General features: G+C 36.7%; 1 protein-coding gene across 8 annotated transcripts in view; it reads left to right on the top strand.

Annotated features, from left to right (window-relative positions):
- Positions 1 to 19,015, top strand: part of Runx2 (RUNX family transcription factor 2) — a 214,065-nt gene that overhangs the window by 168,477 nt on the left and 26,573 nt on the right. For 5 of the 8 annotated variants that reach the window (XM_076860124.1, XM_076860125.1, XM_076860126.1 and 2 more), the window contains one exon: positions 13,572 to 13,733. The exons of 1 other annotated variant lie outside the window; for it this stretch is intronic. In XM_076860124.1, coding sequence (XP_076716239.1) covers positions 13,572 to 13,733 — 162 coding nt within the window. Of the gene's footprint in view, positions 1 to 13,571; positions 13,734 to 18,252; positions 18,260 to 19,015 lie in introns of all 8 variants that reach the window. 2 more of the 8 variants (XM_076860131.1, XM_076860128.1) reach the window with 1 other exon arrangement.

Here is a 19,015-nt window from a genome sequence, read left to right as displayed (position 1 = left end):
GATGTGCTTTTGACATGACTCAGTTTTCTTCCATTTCTATATCTAACAACTTTAATTTAAACAGATCTTTACCACTTACAAACTAGTTTTACGTGAGTTCTTATTAAATCCTTAAAACAATTCTGAAATAAAAAGAACATGCTGAAGTCCACCTCAGCTCTTATAGTTGACTGTGAACTCCAGATTCTTAGCAGGCAGTCACCTTTATCCCCATCACATTGGGCATGTTGTTGACAATTCAAGTGACATGTGTCCTAAGGAAATATATTATTTTTCTTCTCTCCATTGGGCATTATTTAGGATCCTCAGAGATGATATTTTCCTAAAAGGAATGTGATAGAGGTATCTGAATTATTATACTTTAAAATGCAACAAAAATAGTATATGATTAAATTATACTTATATAAGGCATTTATTCAAGGTAATATTTCTAGAAATATCTTTTAAAAAAGATATCCTGAGAATAAAAATCTTATCTTCAGTTTTCCTTGACTGAAGTGAAATGATTTCCTCCCAGCTTCAGTATGATTCTTTACCCATAACTCCTTTAATAGTGAAGTGGCTCTCAAGCCAGTTAGGCCATGTTTGGCAGTTGTAGGCCTGAGTTTACTGTGCTTATCCTGAAGGATTTACCAGTGTAACCCTCTCATAAATAGGAAAGCACAACTAAGTAGTGTGTGTCTCAAATTACCATTCTCTTCAAGTGCTGGGTGACCGCATGATTCTGTAATGTGAAACAAGTTGGGAGGTGAAGTGGGCATGGGTGGCAGTGGCTATAAGTGTGAGGGAGAGGGAACCCACTAGAGCCTCAGGAACTGTTGGTGAGCAGGACGAAAGACAGTGGGCTACCTGAAGTGTAGGGGCATGAAGCTCAGGCCCACAGCCACTGAGTCCTACTCACTTGTAGGTAACTTGTGTCTTAAGTAGCTGGAGCCACCATACTCAAAGACACACTGTTGGAAGTAATTTTCTTTACTTTGATGGTACTGTGTTTGAATTTCAGAAGTTACTGGAAATCCTGTCCTGTCTTCTTCCTTTGAGATTCTTTGGGTAGGATAGTTCTGCAAATACTCTGCTGCCAGGCATATGTAGGAAATCTCTTTAGAGGAAGTTGCTGAATCATAATCCTTATTTGGAAAAAAAAGCACAAATCCTGTGTGTAAACACTTTTTTTAAAATAATCTATTTAGCTTTGGCATTCATCTTCTGAAGAAGAGTAGAATTTAGGTGCAGCCTATGCTGGCTTTATGAAACAATGTTCCATAGGACCCTGTGAAGGGTTGGTGGTCAATGAATTGTTTTATTGCCTAGCCTTCTAGCAGTATCCACAGATTAGCTTCTTAAAAGTACTCTTGCTTATATTTCTGTCAGTTGGAATTCCCTTATTATCTAAAGATACTCTGGCTTTATCATGATTTTAGAAAAGTAGACAGGGGTGATGCTCAGAGAAAATTAATTTCTTGTTCCATAAATGTAATTTTCTTCTATTTGGAATTGAAAACACATAGTTAATATACAGTTGTGATAAGAAGAGTCCATGCAGTTCCTGTATATTGGCTTCATGTTATTTTTCTCTTCCTGAAGACTATTTCATTTGTAGTCTGTCTTTAGGTTTCTGCCCAGAGGAAATCTTGGTCTCATTCTCCCATTTTTTTCCAAAGCATCATCTTTCTCTTTATAGTTTTATGTTTGGTTTTAGTTTAGAACACATCTGTGTGTGTATATGTGTTTACATATATGTATGCTTACCTTTCCCCTTTACTATTTGCCTAGGATCCCTTTTCATTCCTTTTTACCTTTTGCGATGGACTGTGGAAAAGAGGATCAGGAGTACCTTTGAAGGAATCAACTATAGGGGTAGCCCAGGAGAGGGACAAGTCAGGCCTGCACTTTGGTATGAGGGATGCTATAGTGGTATATCTCAATGTTTAATCATGGTTAGGTATCCAGGGCTTCACACTGTAGAGATACATTGCCTAACGAGGATTTATAGAAACAATAATATATTTAGACTTTTTTAGACTAAAAAAGTATTTTTATTTCATTTATTCATTTTAATATATGGAAAAGCATTCTGGGAATAAAATTGTGTGACACTACTTCCAGTTCTGACTCTCAGATTATTTTTAGGGCTTTGTTTTTTGTGATAAGGACTTGCTTTTCAGTGGTTTAAAAACAATTTGTTTTTAATAGTACTGAGAAGACAGATTTAACCGGAGAGTCAGTATTGTGAACCCTATTTACCGGATAAGAAAACTGAGGCTCTAGATTTCTGAAACCTGCAGAACTAAAATTGAAAATGTGTGTCTCTGGAAGGTGAAATCTGACAAGATATAGTTTTAGGTGGGGAAGACAGTGAAGGTATAGGGGAAAGAATGAAGAGAAATGGTAAGTTTTTAGGTAATTGGAAGGGACAAGCAGTGGGATATGTGATCATCTCCTGCAGTGGTGGCAGTTTGTGAACAGGAGCAGGCTGTGGTGTGCTAGGTCCTCAGTGTGATGATATCTTCTCCTAGGACTCCAAGGAGGACATAGTATAAGTTAAGGAAACAGGATGATGCTGAGCCAGTTAGCAGGAGATAGAGTGTGGTAAAGAAGGCTTCTCAAGAGGAATTAACCTATGTTGTGAACTTGGATGTTGAACTGCAGTTGGGTTAGGAGGAAATATGAGTTCACTTCAAGTGGGAAGTAGGAGTATGATTTAAAAAGGTGGAGGGAAGGTGGGAACTCTTGACTTTTCCTTCATCCTCACATGACAGAGGAAGTTCCCACACCCTGTTCTGATGTCATCAGGGCTTCAGTCTTAACGCCAATTGTTCTTAAAAAATACTCACCTCAAGCTATGTCTGATAAGGTCAGTAGGGGTTTACTGATATTCCATTAAAATATCCTAAGGTTATGTTCACCTTTTGTGATTCCTTCACACTGTGGCTTGCAGTCCAAGGGATAGGCTTCTCCTATCCTGTCTTGCAGTTGACCAAATGAATTATTTATCTGGTTTCCTCTTTCCATTTTACAGGATTATTTTTATACTTCTGATTCTTTATCCATTATGTTGGTTCACAATTTTGTCTTATTTTGAAGCTAAGAAAGGTTGCTTCTAATGCTTTAAGACTTTGGTGAAGAAACTGGACAGATCTAGGACTATAATGCTACTATATACCTGTTTTTAAGCTGACCATGATCTGTATTAACACACTTTCTGGTAGGCTTTCTAATTACCAATAAATCACATTAGAGATAAGGCATTTTCTTTGCTGAGGTTCAGTTACATAATAGGCAGATGAGTTTTCTTCTAATCTATTGCCCTAGTCATCTTAGAAAACAAGTTTTTAGTAAAGTCTTTTTGCTTTCTGAGTTACTGTGGTGAACAAGTGTGAAGAGTTCTTTGTACACAGGCTTTTGAAAATGACTTATGTTTTTAGTGGACTGCAAGCAAGTTAACACCAACAGTGGCTCCAGAAAAACAGTTGAAACATTTACCAATAGCAAAGACACTGAAGAATAAGGTAAACGGAGTAAGGGAATATAAAACCTACTGAATATTGTGTAGTCAACTTTGAAGTCATTTACCAACTATCACATGAACATGGAATAGTAAATCCAGAGATCAAAACTAAGATTAGTAGTGAGTAGAATTATAGGGAGACATATTTTACTTATAAGGAAGAACTTTTTAGATCCTGCTCTGTCAAGTAGAAGGCCTTTACCTACTAGTTGCCATAAATTCTTGGGACATAATTCATTTTGGAGCAGAGGCTTGAATTCATTTAAAGCAGCAAGCTGTTCTTCCTTATTTTCTCACTTCTCTTGGGCCTTAATTTCCTCTTAAGCATGTTTGTTCTGCTCTTTCTATTTGAAGATCATTCTTCTTGATAGGGATGATTAAATCAAAATAGTGTTGGGTAATTTTCCTTTCTAACTGTCATGAATAAAAATTATGCCCATTGTTCTCAAACTTTGGCATATATTAGCCTCACCTGGGGAGATTGTTAAAAAAGTATAGGTGGCCATTCTTTAACCTTGAGTCAGAACATATGAGGTAGATCCAATCAAAATGCTTAAGGCCTGTTACCCCCAGGTCACCTTGCCCATCCAAGAGCCAATCTTAATTCAGCCTGGAGACTGAATCTCTCAGGAGCTTCATCCCCATAGTCAGATGATGTGTGGAGGCCACTAAATGCCCTAAATCTGCTTCTGGATTTCTTGAGGGCAGCCTCTGGACACCACCCTATTTCAACTGCTGTTTTCCCCATACATCCCTGGATGTCTGGTCTGAGTCTGAACTTCCTACCTGTTTCTGTTAAGATACTCAGAGGAAAATTTTTAAAAAATGCATATCTGATTATGTCACCTCATAATAAAAAAAACTTAAGTTGACCTTCTCTTGTACTTAGGATAAAGACCAAAACTTGTAGCGTAGCCCAGCAGGTTCTGCATTACCTGGCTCCTCCCTCTCTGCTCTGCTGCTCTGCATCTTCATCTCACACTATTTTGAAGCTTTTGTCAGTTCTCTGCAAACCCACTGGCTTCCTATCGAGTCCTCAAAAAAATAAAAAAAAGTTGCCATACTGCCTCCTTCTCAGGAACTGGATACATTCTGTTCTGTTGGCCTAAAGTTCTCTTCATATTCCCGAGTCATTTCTGGACTTCTGCTTGCTGTTCAGGTCTTGGCTTAGTCATCACCTTAGAGAAGACTTCTTTGATGCCCAGGTGAAGTTGGAGTTCTTATGGTGCCATAGATATCTCCTTTTTAGCACTTATCACAGTTATATGATTGTTTGATCAATGTCAGTCTCTCCTATCTAACTGTAAACTCCATGAGAGCAGGAATTAGGTCTATTTTACTCACTATTAATATCCCTACTGCCTAGCACAGTATTAGAGTGGACACTCAATAAATATTTTTAAATGCAAGAATGAATGACTGGAAGACAATTTTAGAGCCATAGATATCCTCATCCATGATTGGGAACCTTTGGTAATTCATAGGCTGCTGTATCTGACCCCCTGGATGTTGACACCAACCTGATTCAAACCTGAGTTTACTACAACCACTTTTTTTTAAGGGCTGATTTTTAAAATTTATTCTTTTTAGTTACACATGATAGTAGAATGCATTTTGATATATCATACATACATGGAGTATAACTTCCCATTCTTGTGGTACTACAACCACTTTGATGTTGTGATTTGAACTAAAGGTCACTCCACTTGGCCAGAAATCACATCCCAGTTACATTTCAACTTCTGGTACTACCCATTTGTATCTTATTCTTCTCCTTCTCCTGGCTTAATCATTGAGGTTTAGGATATGCCAAGGCTTAGGTGTGACATGTAGTAGTTCCTCCTGCTTCTTCTCTCAGGTTTTTTTTCTTTTAAATAAGAAAAGCAGCCCCATTTCTGTGGGTCAGTTGTGAGTCCAATTTAGCCAAAAGTTGGTGATATTCCAGAGGCATTTCTTATTACCTTGTCCTAACAATGCATCTTCCTTCTGCTGTCTTTTGTTAATCATTTCTCATTCTCTTCCCTGCTTTTGTCTCCTACATTTACTAAATCTTTTTTCTTCCATTGTTTTCATTGTAAACTTGTTGTTATGCTTTTGTTTTCTAAATAGCACCCAGTTTTATTCAAACAGCTTATTGCTTTTTTTTCTCAAATTTCAGCTTAAAACTCTGTGAATCAATTGGTTTGATCTTCTGCTGAATGATTCTGGTAACCACCTTAGTCAGTTTGAGAAGGCTCTTGGTGGAGACAAGAAGGCAATTAGGGGGCTTTGCTGATGTGAGCCAAATGCTCCATAAGAAGATTATCAGCTCCTATCAGCCACCCCAGATCTGCTGACTTCAGTAGTTTCTGTTAAAACTGATGTCTCCATAAAGAACTGAGTTTAGGGAGCTTGATTTTCTGAATCATAGTTAGAATCATATCATTTTCATAGCTGGAAAACATTTTAGAGATAACTCATCTATTCTTATTTTATAGGTGAAAATAGTGAGACTCAGAGAAGGTAATTTATTGGTCCACAACTGCATAGGTAGTACCCAAATCTCCAGTCTGTGCTCTTCCTATGCTTGAAGAGGCTGTTTGTTTTAAAACCATATTTCCTTTTAGTCAAGAAAACCAGGAGTGATTAGAGAGAGCCATTCAAAAAAAATCCAGTCTAGCTAAAAGGTTTCTTAGAGAAGACATAGAATTTAACATTTAGTATTCAGTGTAAATTGTTTTGAAATAGGAATCTCTGTATGTATTAATATGAAAATATTTGTATGATGAATGATAATAATATGACAGAAAAAATAATATGACAGAAAAGGTCATAGAAAATGATAAATTTGCTTCCCTATGTTAAGATTATTGACCATATTTGACCCTGGTAGTAATCAAGAGGCATAGTTCTGAACTAGAAGATGCTTTATATACTTTGTTTTAAATACTCGAGTTTTTTTCAAGAAATATTTGAGGTTTACACAGCCCAATTTGAGTGGAGGATAAGGGGTGGGAATGTGAGGGAAATCTCTGATTGTACTCTACTCCTCAAATAGAGCAGGTGTTCACTGCAGACATACTGAGCTTTGGCTGAAACCCCTGGCTGTTGAGGAGTCATTTTACCCAGAAGCCTGCTGGCAGCACAAACAGGAGGAAGCATTTTGTATGCTAGCTCAGGGTTTGCCCCTGTTGATTTGTTTGCTCCCATCCTACATGAAGTTTAGCACCAGGTCCATGGTGTGCCTCATGAGTTCTTCTTAGGAAAGCAGACCTTTCTGCATACCTACACATTTAACCAAAGAGTTTACCAAGGGAGGTAAACATTTGCTAACAGAAACCTCTGAGCTTACATGTGGACCCATTACTGGACTTTTATAAGCTCTCTTCCTTCTCTGCTTCCCCGACTGAAATCTACCAGAAAGGAATTCTATAAGTCTTCCTGCAGACAGTTCATTTTCCTGTGGTTTCTTTTTCCCCATAACCATCTTCCCTACTCCCTCCTTTTTTATTGTGACCTCAAGTGTTTAAAGTTCAGTTATGCAGACATGAAATTTGGTATTCCAGTTATTTGAAAGTATGAAGACTGTTAGAGCCCATTATTCTCTATGTCATTTTAGGAAGTGTGCACCTACCCTATCTTCTTCCCAGTGCCAGTGATTGAATTTCAAAAGTGCTGGTCCAGCTCAAAGAAGACAGTTTGATTTCTCTATGTTCCAGGTTTACATCAGTGGTTGTCTTCATTTTTGCCTGATGAAAGGTAGTTTGAGATATTTGAGCCACCCCTCTCCCAGTTAGAGTTCTCCAACATACCTGGGTACATTCCAGTCTGTATTGTTAGGTTTTGGGGGCTTTATAGAGTAGATGGCAGATGCCAACACTCTCCAGGAAGTCTAAGCTGAAGGCACACTACCCTAGAAGGAATACTCTGACACTGGTGCTCCACTGTTCATTCCTAACTCTGGAGATTTAAAAAAAATAAAAAACACATGCTTGTGATAGACTTTGCCTCAATTGAAACAAATGCTGAAGGAATTCATTATGTCAAATGACTGGTGCCCTTTGCTGGCTTTTGGTGACTTCTACCTAAGACAGGAGAGGAGAATTTAATCTGACTCTTAATAGCTGGATTTGGTCTACTCTCACAAAGGAAACCACAGTTTCTTCTGGAGTTATGCAATTACAGATATAAGGGGTCCAATAAATGTTTGGCCACATATGCCTGGTGGCAGGTTTTAGCTTGCTTTCACAGCACTGGGGACTATTTTCTCATGTGCATCATCTTCATGGTCAAATATGTGCATCATCTTCATGGTCTTTAGGAGCAACTCAGTTCTCTGGTGCTCTCTCTTGTCTCTCATTTAGGCATTTGATTAATCACATCCTTCCTGTAAATACAGCAGGCCTATTATATAGGAAAGACCTAATTTTGTCTCTCAATTTTTTTTTACAGTACAATTTGATTTCCACTTCCCTTGAAAACTCCCTCTTTTAGGTGGCAGGATAGAAGTTCGCAGAGAAATGGAGGTGAAGTCATATTTAAATGCATTTGTGACATTTAGTATTTCAGATTTCCCAAGCACATAAAAAATACACTCTGAGGGTTATGTTTTTAAGCTGTAATCTCTTTATAAAAACATGTTGATAACTTTAAATTTCTGTAACCTAGTGATAAAAATAACATGTATGTGGTTTGTGACAATTTCCATTGTAAAAATTAATTTAGTTTTAAAATCATCATGTAAGAATATTTAAATTTCAACAACAGTTTTCATTTTTTTGATGTTCTCTGTGAAATATAGAGTTATATAGAGTTATCTTCTGAAAATAAGAAATGCCTTCACTTAATTACACGTCACCCAGGATGTAACCTCAAGGCCACCATCAACACCTCAGATATGTAGAAATCAAGGCTGTACTTATTTATGCTGTGAGTTGTAGTGCATGATACTTCCTCTGAGTTTCTGCAAACTCAGAAAGACAAAGATATATTCAAAGTACCTCTGGCGGGGGAAGGGCATGGGTTATACTTGCTCTGTGGGACTTGAGGTGAGATGAGGACAGTTTCATGTTTATTCATGGTTAATTAGTTGTAGGTTGTTTCATAGCAAGGCCCTATGTCTTCCTAAGGCCCTAAAGTCTTAGTGACTTTAGGATTGATTGTTGAGGGCTAAAAAACAACTATCACCTGCTCTGACTCATCCAAGTTAAGAATGAATCTCAGAAGTCTCAGGTTTCTTCAGGAAGCTGAGTTCAGAAATTCTTCATGAGATCAGGTTAAGGTAACTTTTCTCTACTGTAAGCATTAATAATTGTTCACAGAAAGCAAATATGCTGTAATTATATATTTATGATAGGATTATATTTTTCTTAGTGATTGAGCACTTAGCAAGTCAAAATATTTTATAGCAATTTTTTTTTTTTTAACTACAAGATTGAAAAAGTCAAAGGGTACAGTATTTGAAAATACACTAAAAAGATGTGGATTTCTCTTTGTGGGAAGCTACCAAGACTGAGAATGAATGTGATTAAGGTTAAAAGATCATGAGGGAATATGAAATGAATTGCATTCTCCATCGTGTATAACAAATTAGAATAAATAAATAATTTAATAAAACAAGATCATAAGGGATATCTACATGACTAACACCATTTTATTTTTCAAATTATGAACCTATTAACCTCAGGACTCTCTCTGAAAATTTTCCTCTGCCAAAAGAAGAGGGTAAGGGCTGATTGCAAATACAGGTTCAGTGAAGGTAGAGGTTCTAATTGTAGTCAACATTTATTTGGTTCTTTTCATGTGCTAAGCTCTTTATTACATTATCTCACTTAATCTTCACAAAAACTTTTTGGAAGAGGTATTCTTATTTCTTCTCACTTTGCAGATGAGGATGCTTGAAGCTTAGATAGGTTATATGATTTGTCCAGTTGTGCAGTCCAAAAACAGTGTAGATGAGATTGATGACGACTCATTCTCAGGGTATCAGACAGTGCATGGGGTGTTTGGAGATTTTTGCCTTGTATTTTTTAAGGTTTCTGCCCCTTTTAAACATGACTTGTATCAGAGCTAGGAAATCCCTTGGGGGCAGTTCTTGTATTTTATTTTTCTTTAGGAATTCTCTCTCTTTATCATTATCATAGAATCTTAGGACAGTGGCCTTGAAAGAGATTGGCTAAACTATAGCCTGTCCTCTGAGAGTCCAAAAACAAAGAGCTTTTCACTTTTTTAGGGATATTGAGAAGTTATTTTTTCTAATCTGGGATATCTTCAGGAAAGGTCTCCACTAAAAAAGCAAAACTATTTTTTAATAGAGTATTCTAAGTATATATTCTGGCAGCCAGGAAGTTTATGTAAAATCTAAAACCTCAGTGATACAACTGTTTCATAGCTGAAGAGGAAATTAGAGAATGACTAATTATAACCTTGTTTTAATATTCCATTACTCAAGCCACTGTGGAGGTTCATTCAATATCTGTTTCTTAAGTACCTATTATGTGTAAGGCCTTACACTTAATTATACTGAACCTGATCTTGGAAATCTTCAAGAAAACACTAGATAAACCCAGCACCCCAGATAGCTTAAGTTAGATTTTTTAGCCTTTTGGAATAATGGTGATGACTTGCTATTCACTATATATTATTTGATTTTCATTCTGAGAATCCAACTGAGATAGTACTATTACCCTTACTTTATAGATGAGGAAATTAAATCTCAGTAGCATTAAGCAAGACACCCAAGGTGACATGGCTGAGCCTTGGCCATGTGAGCTCCTAAAACGCACAATAATAGTTTTAATATAGTACTTTACAGTTATCAAAATGCTTTTACATTTATTATCTCATCTAATTTTCCAAACAATCACAACAGTAGTTATTACTGTAGTCATTTTACAGATAGCATTTCTATTTATTTATCTACTTAATATGTGCTAAGAGTGCCAGATACCTTTATCAGATGTGGCCTAGTTCATGTAGTGCTCAAAAAACACAATAAATATCATTATTCTCATTTTACAAATGAGCCACTGGGGCCCCAGAAGTTAAAGTGACTTGATCAGCACAGTAGAGAGCTATAATTCTAGTCTAGGTTTGTCTGCCCAGTCAGTATGCTCAGCCACTTTGCCGTGTTCATGTTGCTGTATTACACTGCCTAATTTCTGGATGAGAAACAGTAGATTCATAAAGATGGATAACCCAGGTGAAGTCAGATTTTTAGTAGCAGAGCTGAGACTCCAGCTCAGATTCTCTCATTAGAAAAGCCTATCTGTGGGACTGGGATAGTGACTCAGTGGTAGAGCGCTTGCCTAGCATATGTGAGAAACTGCATTTGATCCTCAGCACTGCATAAAAATAAATAAATAAAATAAAGACATCGTGTCCATCTACAATTGAAAAAAAAAAAAAAGCCCACCTGTTTCCCACTGTACTGGGCTGCCTTTCTGCACAAGGATGTCTCTTACATCTGTGTTAAGTACCCTAATTACTTTGTGACATGTTTAAACTAACTTTAGTCATTTTAGTCATTCTTTACATTTCCTTGTATTTTTTCCTCCATTTTTAGGCAAAGGTATCCTATCCCACTACTAGCACCATTTCACGATAGAGAAATGGACATACAGGTTAAACCACTTGTTTAGGGAGTTATTTGATGAAGTTATATTAGAACTCAAATTCAAATTTTAGTCCTGTGCCCACTTCATTTAGCTATGTGGTTCTTGTCATTTCTGTCTATTGGAAATGTTGCTTGAAAGTAGGCTTGCTTGCCTTTAGGAGGTTGCTTTCCTGAACTGTAAGGAATGAATCTTTTTCCATCTGAAGACCGTTTACCAGTTCCATGAATAGTGAATTATATTTGTAGGGTAAGACAAGGAAGTATGTCAATATCAGATATGTAGTAAGGACCAGTCACTCACATTTGAAATATTGCCAGTCTATATAACCTCAGTGTTGAAAGTTTTAAAACTCAGAAGTTCATTACTTTTTTTAAGTTTTTTTTTTGTAGTTGTAGATGGACGGAATGCCTTTTATTGTATTTGTTAATTTTTATATGGTGCTGAGGATCGAACCCTGTGCCTCATCCTTACTAGGCAAGCATTTTGCCACTGAGCTAGGCTCCAGCCCAGAAGTTCATTACTTTTTAATAATCAAGTATCTTTTAGATTTCTGAAGGAAAAGTTTATGTTGACCATTTACTGCACTTTTTATTCAAATTTCAAACTTAGGTAAATATTCCTTAAAATTCAATTGGATATAGTTTTTCTCTTTGTTGATGTTAGTTAGCATGAGATAAATATCCAGATGTAGTTAATTATTTCCACTCAAGGAAGTATGTCCTATTTAGACAGTCTTTAAATAAATTGTTTCTGAATTGAACAAATAAACAAGAAATAGCTGAAACTCAGTTGCTTTGACTGTATAGAAACACCAAGGGACTTTGAGAGGAATCATCTCAGGGAAAATCCTTGTTTTATTATATACTCCTTTTTATTTTTAGAGATAAACCTAAATTAACTGTTTAAATACATTAATAGTTTTTGAAAATTAAGCTTTTCATTTTCAAAGAGTGATAGGTGATAATTTTAAGTCTATTCCAAATGGATTCATTCCAGTTCAGCTGTGTTTTAAACATGGAACTAGCACTATATTCCTAAGAGCTGTTTTTTAAAAAGAGAATTTATGCATACTGAATATCTCCCATTTTAGTCTTCATCATGATAGTTTTCTCATGTGAATCTTAACACCCTGTGATGTGTAGGTATTGTAATCCTTCCTCTCTTTTTTTAGATGATGGAGGCTCAGACTGAGTAATTAATTTAGGTCATACAGAAAGAAGTCATCTCAGAACTAATTCTGACCCTAATTCTGAACATTCTGAAGTTCATGCATTTTCTGATATACCAAGCTGTCCTGTAAACAGCCTGGTCTATTAGATTTTTAAAACATATGAGTGAAACTTGCTTATGATTTTGTTCGCCTAGTCTTCAAGTAAGCCAAACCGTTTGAAATAGTGCACACTTTCTTATGTTGGGAACATATAGAAAATTTACCTTTTTTTTTCTTATATAGACTGAAGGTCTTTTAATAAATTTCTTTGGCCTTGAGTTTTTACCTCCAAGAAACTCCATAGAGATGCATCAAAAGACATTGTTAATTCTAAGCAATTAACCCTAACTAGTTTTCTGCCCATTACTTTTATTATTATAGTGACTGTAGGTAATATTAGGCCACATTCCAGATATGTGACATTTTAAAAACACTTTTCAATCAGATTAAAAACATTTCTCTGTTCTCCTGTTTTGAGTCACTTACTGTTAGAAACTCATATGCTTAACATTAAAACTGGATGGCGATGAAGCTTTTTGGTTTTTAATGGAGTTGACTTTGAAATTAAGTTTGCTTTTTTTCTTAAAGGTTATTTTTCTGGTTTAATTTTGCAGGAATTCTTAAACCTGCTCTCCTTTTCTCTACTTCTTTTATATGTTGCTACCTCTGTTCTAACTCTTACCCCAGCCCTTGATCTCTATGCTAGAAAGTACTATTCCATTGACATGCCTGGGAAGAAATTGGACAGTGCTGCAATCATGGAATCATGCACTTCAAAACCAAAAAGCACGTCTAATAGTACCTGGATATGTAATAGTAAAGGACACAGTATATGTTCTTTAACCAAGTTGATTTTTCAAAAAATGAAATTCTAACTTAAAAAAATAAAAATATATCAATGGAGGAATTCAAGAGAATGCAGAAAATAAGTAAAATAAATTCCACTCTGTAAAAATAACCAGAGCAGATTGTTTTCTAAATGATATTAAACTATCCAAATGGAAATATTTATATATAAGAGAGACCGATAGTCCTCATGTATGATCCATGTCATTGCTTTCAGTGGAACTTGAAGTCTAGAAAGCTTTGTGCTCTTCAGGGCATTCAAGAGTGAGGCTGTAAGGAAGAGTTATTTCTTATATGTTCTCATTTTTTTTTTTTTCCTGCTTTACCCTTTCTAAATTTGGATTGCTTGTTTCTAAGGCTTCAGTGTCTGATATACTAAAGCTTTTTTTTTTCTTCTTCTTCTTTTTCCCAGACCCCAGGCAGGCACAGTCTTCCCCACCGTGGTCTTATGACCAGTCTTACCCCTCTTACCTGAGCCAGATGACGTCCCCATCCATTCACTCCACCACCCCGCTGTCTTCCACACGGGGTACTGGGCTTCCTGCCATCACCGATGTGCCCAGGCGTATTTCAGGTAAAGACTGAGCTTTAACTGAAAACCCACCCCGGTGCAGGGGTTGGGGAAGTGGGATGGACCAAGCCTGTCTTATCTGTTGTGCTCACAGTAACTCTCTATTAGAGGCATGTGAGCAAAGGAATGACAATAAGCAACTGGGACTTTTGAATTATGGGATTATCAAACATTTGGACATTTTAAGTTCAGAGACTGAAAATCCCCAGAGCTGGCACAGTTTTCTTAAGATTGTGTTTAATGTCACCCAGTTAGTATCCTGTTGAAGTTGCGGGGAGGGGGGGGCACTATCTCGCAACTAGGGCCTTCTCCTGAAGGTCTTATGCCTTCCTATGCTTGTGTTCCTTTCTTTTCCTAACATCTGCCTGTAAACCAAATTACAGATGGATGGTATAGCCCACTATTCCTAAAGACTTATAAATGCCAGGATTCCATCCTAGCCAGTTGAGAGAGAGAGAGAGAGAGAGAGAGAGAGAGAGAGAGAGAGAGACAAAGACCCTGGAAACTTAGGATCCTTATCAGAAACTAGTCATTTAAAGAGCAATGAAGCCTGGGGGAGTCCTAGAAGGCAATGTGTGGCCCATGAGTGGCCCACTCAAGACCAAGGCAGCCTTTCCAGGAATTTTGCAGCACACTGCTGTCACTCTAATGTGGTAGCCTCAGTACCCACAAATCCACTATTTAAAAGGTACCCAACAAATTTGTGCCTCATGGTGGAAATACATGTGCTAAAAGAACATGGCTGCTTCCTTCTTATCCTGGCAAATTCATCATAGGGAGCCAGAAAATGTCAGTAAGACTTTAGGCTAACAAGTAAAGAAAAGTTAAAGGCCTTCAGCCAATCACTTGAGTCCTTTGAATAAGAAAAACAAGCTGTCCATTCACCCTGACCTATGAAATACAATGCTGTCCCCTGTAAGAATAGCTAAAGACACATGCATAGAAGCACACACACATACTGCATCCCATGTTGCCAGACTGTCTTCTCAGCGTTCGGGCCCCAAGCACCTGAGTGACTCCTGGCCAGGTTAATGCCTTTCTTTCTTTCTCTTTGTGTTTCTGTCTCTGTTTCTCTCCCTCTCTCATTTTCTGCAAAGCTCGAAGCCGTTACTCTCTCCGCTGAGTTGCATCACTGACAAGCTGAAGCTCCACCAGCAGGCTTGCAGGTTTTGATTAGTTCAGACTCCTTTATTTCTTTCACCTTGGGAGGAGGGAAAGCTTTGTTTCTCAAGCAAATAGCAGGAAAGGTCTCTCTGGTCCTAGTGCCTTCACATTTTCTGCAGCAGATGGACTTCCATGGGGGTGAGTAGGGAACAAACAGGGGTGGAGGGAGAACTGCAAGAGTCTTTGGAAAACCATGTTTACCACTTTTCATTTATGATTGCTATTACTATTTTTATGAATCACACAGTACTTACTGGAGAATTGTGCAGAGTATAGAATTTTAGTTATCAACTCCCTTGACTGGAATCTCTATCTCCTTTAGGCAGACGTTAATTAAAAACACAGGAAAGGAAGAGTAGGCACAGAAGGGGATAACAAAAGCTGGTGTGGGGGTGAAGTCCCAGAATTTGAGGGTGTTGAGTTAGTTCTGGTCATTCCTTCAGTATTGCATACCAAGAATCTGTTTTATTTTACATAGGGCCAAAATTTGTGCAAATTTACTGTGTGTAGAGATCTCTTTGGGTTTCTGTCTGCCCAACCCTCTGCAACTGAAGTAGATTTTGCTCTTTTTTTTCTGTAGCAGTACCTAGAAGAAAAAACCTCCGGGAACCGTTATAGATACACTTATCTATAGCATTTGCTTACTGAAGTTTATTTGTATGTGAATTCACCAGGAAAACCATTGACAATAACATTGAAAGGATGCTGCTTGAACAGATAGTCATCACAGCCTATCATTTACATGTGTAGTGTAGAACAAGTCAGGTTATTTTGAGTCAGTTTATTGAGAATTACTTAAAAATTTCTATAAAACACACCATAACTCTTCCTGTTCCACAGAGAAGTGGGTAGGATAATGGTTAGTTATACAGCTGTTTATTGATCTTTGGCCAAAAGTAGAAATGAACTCCTGCTTAAACTGGTTTAAAAGTGAGTTTAATCCAGTTTTTTCCTCCTCACAAGCATCTCTGTGAGTTATTGGTAAAGAAGTAAAATGGGGCCAAGGTGGGAGGTTCTGTATAAACATACAGAGAACAGAAAATCCCTCTTGTCAGCATGTAGGGAAACAGGAAGAAACAATTAGACATGGACTGTCAGGGAACTGGAGGAACCCTGCTTCACCTGACCTTGCTCTTGACTGTGGAGTTGTGCCTGCACACTGGAGCACTGCCTGATGGATTTGGGGGTCATGTCTGGAGTGGGCACCTTCTTTACTTCACTGGGACCCATCCTGAGAACCTCTTTGGAGTCGAGCCTGACTCATAGGTTTCTAGAGGCCAGGTTAAACAGTTTCTATTTTATTATTATTCTCCTCAATATCTAAAGCCATCCTTAAGATCCATGACAATAGAGCCTTCTACAAGTGAGACTTCATAATGAGGAGTGTGTGTGTGTGTGTGTGTGTGTGTGTGTGTGAGAGAGAGAGAGAGAGAGAGAGAGAGAGAGAGAGAGAGAGAGAGAGCTTCAATGTCTTAGTAAATAAAACTTTCTGGACTGAGACAACTCCTGGGACAACTGCTGTTTCCCTGTAACATGGGCAGCTAAGCTATAAACCTCCATCAACATCCCTAAACAGTCCTGTGATCCCTTTTTGAGATGCTTTCCAAAGCAGTACATCTTTCATGAACAGAAATCAGTCCTTATGTGATTTTTGGATGAGAAAGAATATAGTTTTTCACATACATAGTAAGATTAGAGGTACAGATCCAAGTTTGAATTATCAGGCAAGCTTCTTACTTGTCTGAAACTTGATTTTATTATTTGTAAATAGGGATAAATATTTATCTCCTCAATTACTGTGAGGGTATAAAGGACTCAGGATAGACCTGACATACAGTATGTGCCAAATAGATCGTAGCTGATGTTTTAAAAATTATATATCCATACATAATTTGTTGGCAAGTCTTGGCCTAAATGAATCAAGTAAACAAAATTCTAAACTTTTAAAGGGGATTTAAAAAATGGATCACCACAGAACACATAGAAAATAAAATCCTTTGGAATATTTAAATATTTAAATGAGCTAATATTCTCAGGGCATTCAGAAAGCACTTAACACAGTACATGGCGCATGGAAGTACTTAATACATTTAGAGGGAAGGAAACAGGGAGAGAGGAATAGAAGAAAGGAGAAGTACTGGGGACTAAATTAGAACAAATTATGTTCTGTACTTTTATAATTATATCAAATGAATCCTAATATTACATATAACTAAAAAGAACCAATAAAAAGGAAAGACATTGTAATACAATAATAAATTCAACTGACATATTTAAAAAATATTGAATAATTAAAGAGAACCTAAAATAGGAAAAAGTTAAATAAATTTTGGCAGAATTTTAAAAAAGTACCCACACATTTACTATTTTTATTATGTAGATTTAAAATAATATTTAAAGGGCTAAAAGCAACTAGGTGCTATTCTCAAAAGGTAAATAAAACATTAAGAAAAAAATAGCTGTTTAATTATGTCATAAAATAGAATATGTTGAGTTATATTTACTTTGACTAGGCATGATAATGTTCTGTTCCAAGGGCTTAGAGGAATAAAGAAAGATTCTGTAGGAAGATCTTTTTAGGAATAAAGAAATTGTGTTTCATCCTAAAAGAACATGTCAAAGAAAGACCATGATTTAATCTATTTAAAGATCTTTAGAGGACCTAAAATTTTACAATTTCCTTTATTATTATTCTTCCTTCAGAATACTGTTTCAAGTTTGTCACAGTGCTAGAACTTAGTGAATTATAATAATGATGATGATATTATATCATTTAATTCCTGTAGCCTTCATCATATCCTTTTTGGAAAGAAATTATAAATTAAATAAAGATAAAATAAAATGATAAAGGTATATTACCTAAATCCCTACTTAACTGCAGAGAAAGATGTATACTACATGTTTTAAAGTTCAGAGGTACAATATAAAGACTCAGGAATATTTCCTTAATTTTATATACCTTAAATATTGTAACAAGAATCATAATAGAGCTGAATTCAGTGGCATATAGCTGTAATCTCAGTTACTTGAGAGGTTGAGGTAGGAGGATTACAAATTTGAAGCCAACCCTGGCAACTTGGTGAAACCCTGTCTGAAAATAAAATTTAATTAAAAGGTTTGGGGATGTAGCTCAGTTATAGAATGCCTCTGGGTTCAATGCCCTGAACCCCATCACACAGAAAAAAATAAATATGTAACAGTTATAGATTATAGGTTTATAACTGAACAATATGTAATTGCCACGCAATTGACAAGTAGGGTCTACTTTACTGTAATGTGTTTGGATTATACTCAGTTAAATTGTAAAGACCAAATACTACATATCAGAAACCAGTCTGATGACATTATAGTGCTGAAGCAGCCCTGTGGGAGTTGGTCCTCCTCCCCCTCACTTACTATGATAAGTATGGTCTTATCATGTAATAAGCTGTATTTAAGTACCATCCTTTATCCCCCAAATGATTTTATATGTCATCTCAATTTTATATGGTCTTAAAAGAATATTTCACTATACAGAGGTAACCAAAGTTATTTCTAAGTGAGTCTGTTAAAAGTGCATGGTGTGGCAAAGCAAGGACCAGCAAATTGTACACAACCCTAACTATTGCATGTCTTTATAATTGTAATGATATCATCCATAGCATTTTGGATGTTCAAAGAACTTGTGAAGCTTGACACAAGATTATAATTACTTTTCTGGAGGTTATTACAAAATAATTGCTAACCTTCAAAGTGTATTTGTATTTATGTAATAATCCTATCATGAAAAGAGGCACAACTGTTTATAGAGTCTGGTTCTTGACTTGAAGGTCAGATATGAACTCTTATTAATAATTTTCCTAAAGAAGAACCTACGTGATTTTTTTTTACTGTACATAACTCCTCCCCATCTCACCCACTTGAATGAAATAGCATTGATTGACCCAACACTGTCCCACTGTTTGGCACACAGGAGGTGGAAGGGACTTACATACATATTTGTCTCTGATCTTGGTTATTGTGTACTTCTCTGATGCTCTCTGGAGGAATCATAGAAACTTTGGAGATATTCATTGGAAATTCATAGGGAACGGTCATAGATGTTGGCTGCCTTAGTTGCTCTGGAAAGTCACTACATGTTA

The sequence above is a fragment of the Callospermophilus lateralis genome, chromosome 6 (assembly GCF_048772815.1).
Source record: "Callospermophilus lateralis isolate mCalLat2 chromosome 6, mCalLat2.hap1, whole genome shotgun sequence".
In the NCBI taxonomy this organism is placed as follows: domain Eukaryota; kingdom Metazoa; phylum Chordata; class Mammalia; order Rodentia; family Sciuridae; genus Callospermophilus; species Callospermophilus lateralis.
The sequence above is the reverse complement of the archived record's forward strand: the minus strand, read 5'-3'. Positions and strand labels throughout refer to the sequence as shown.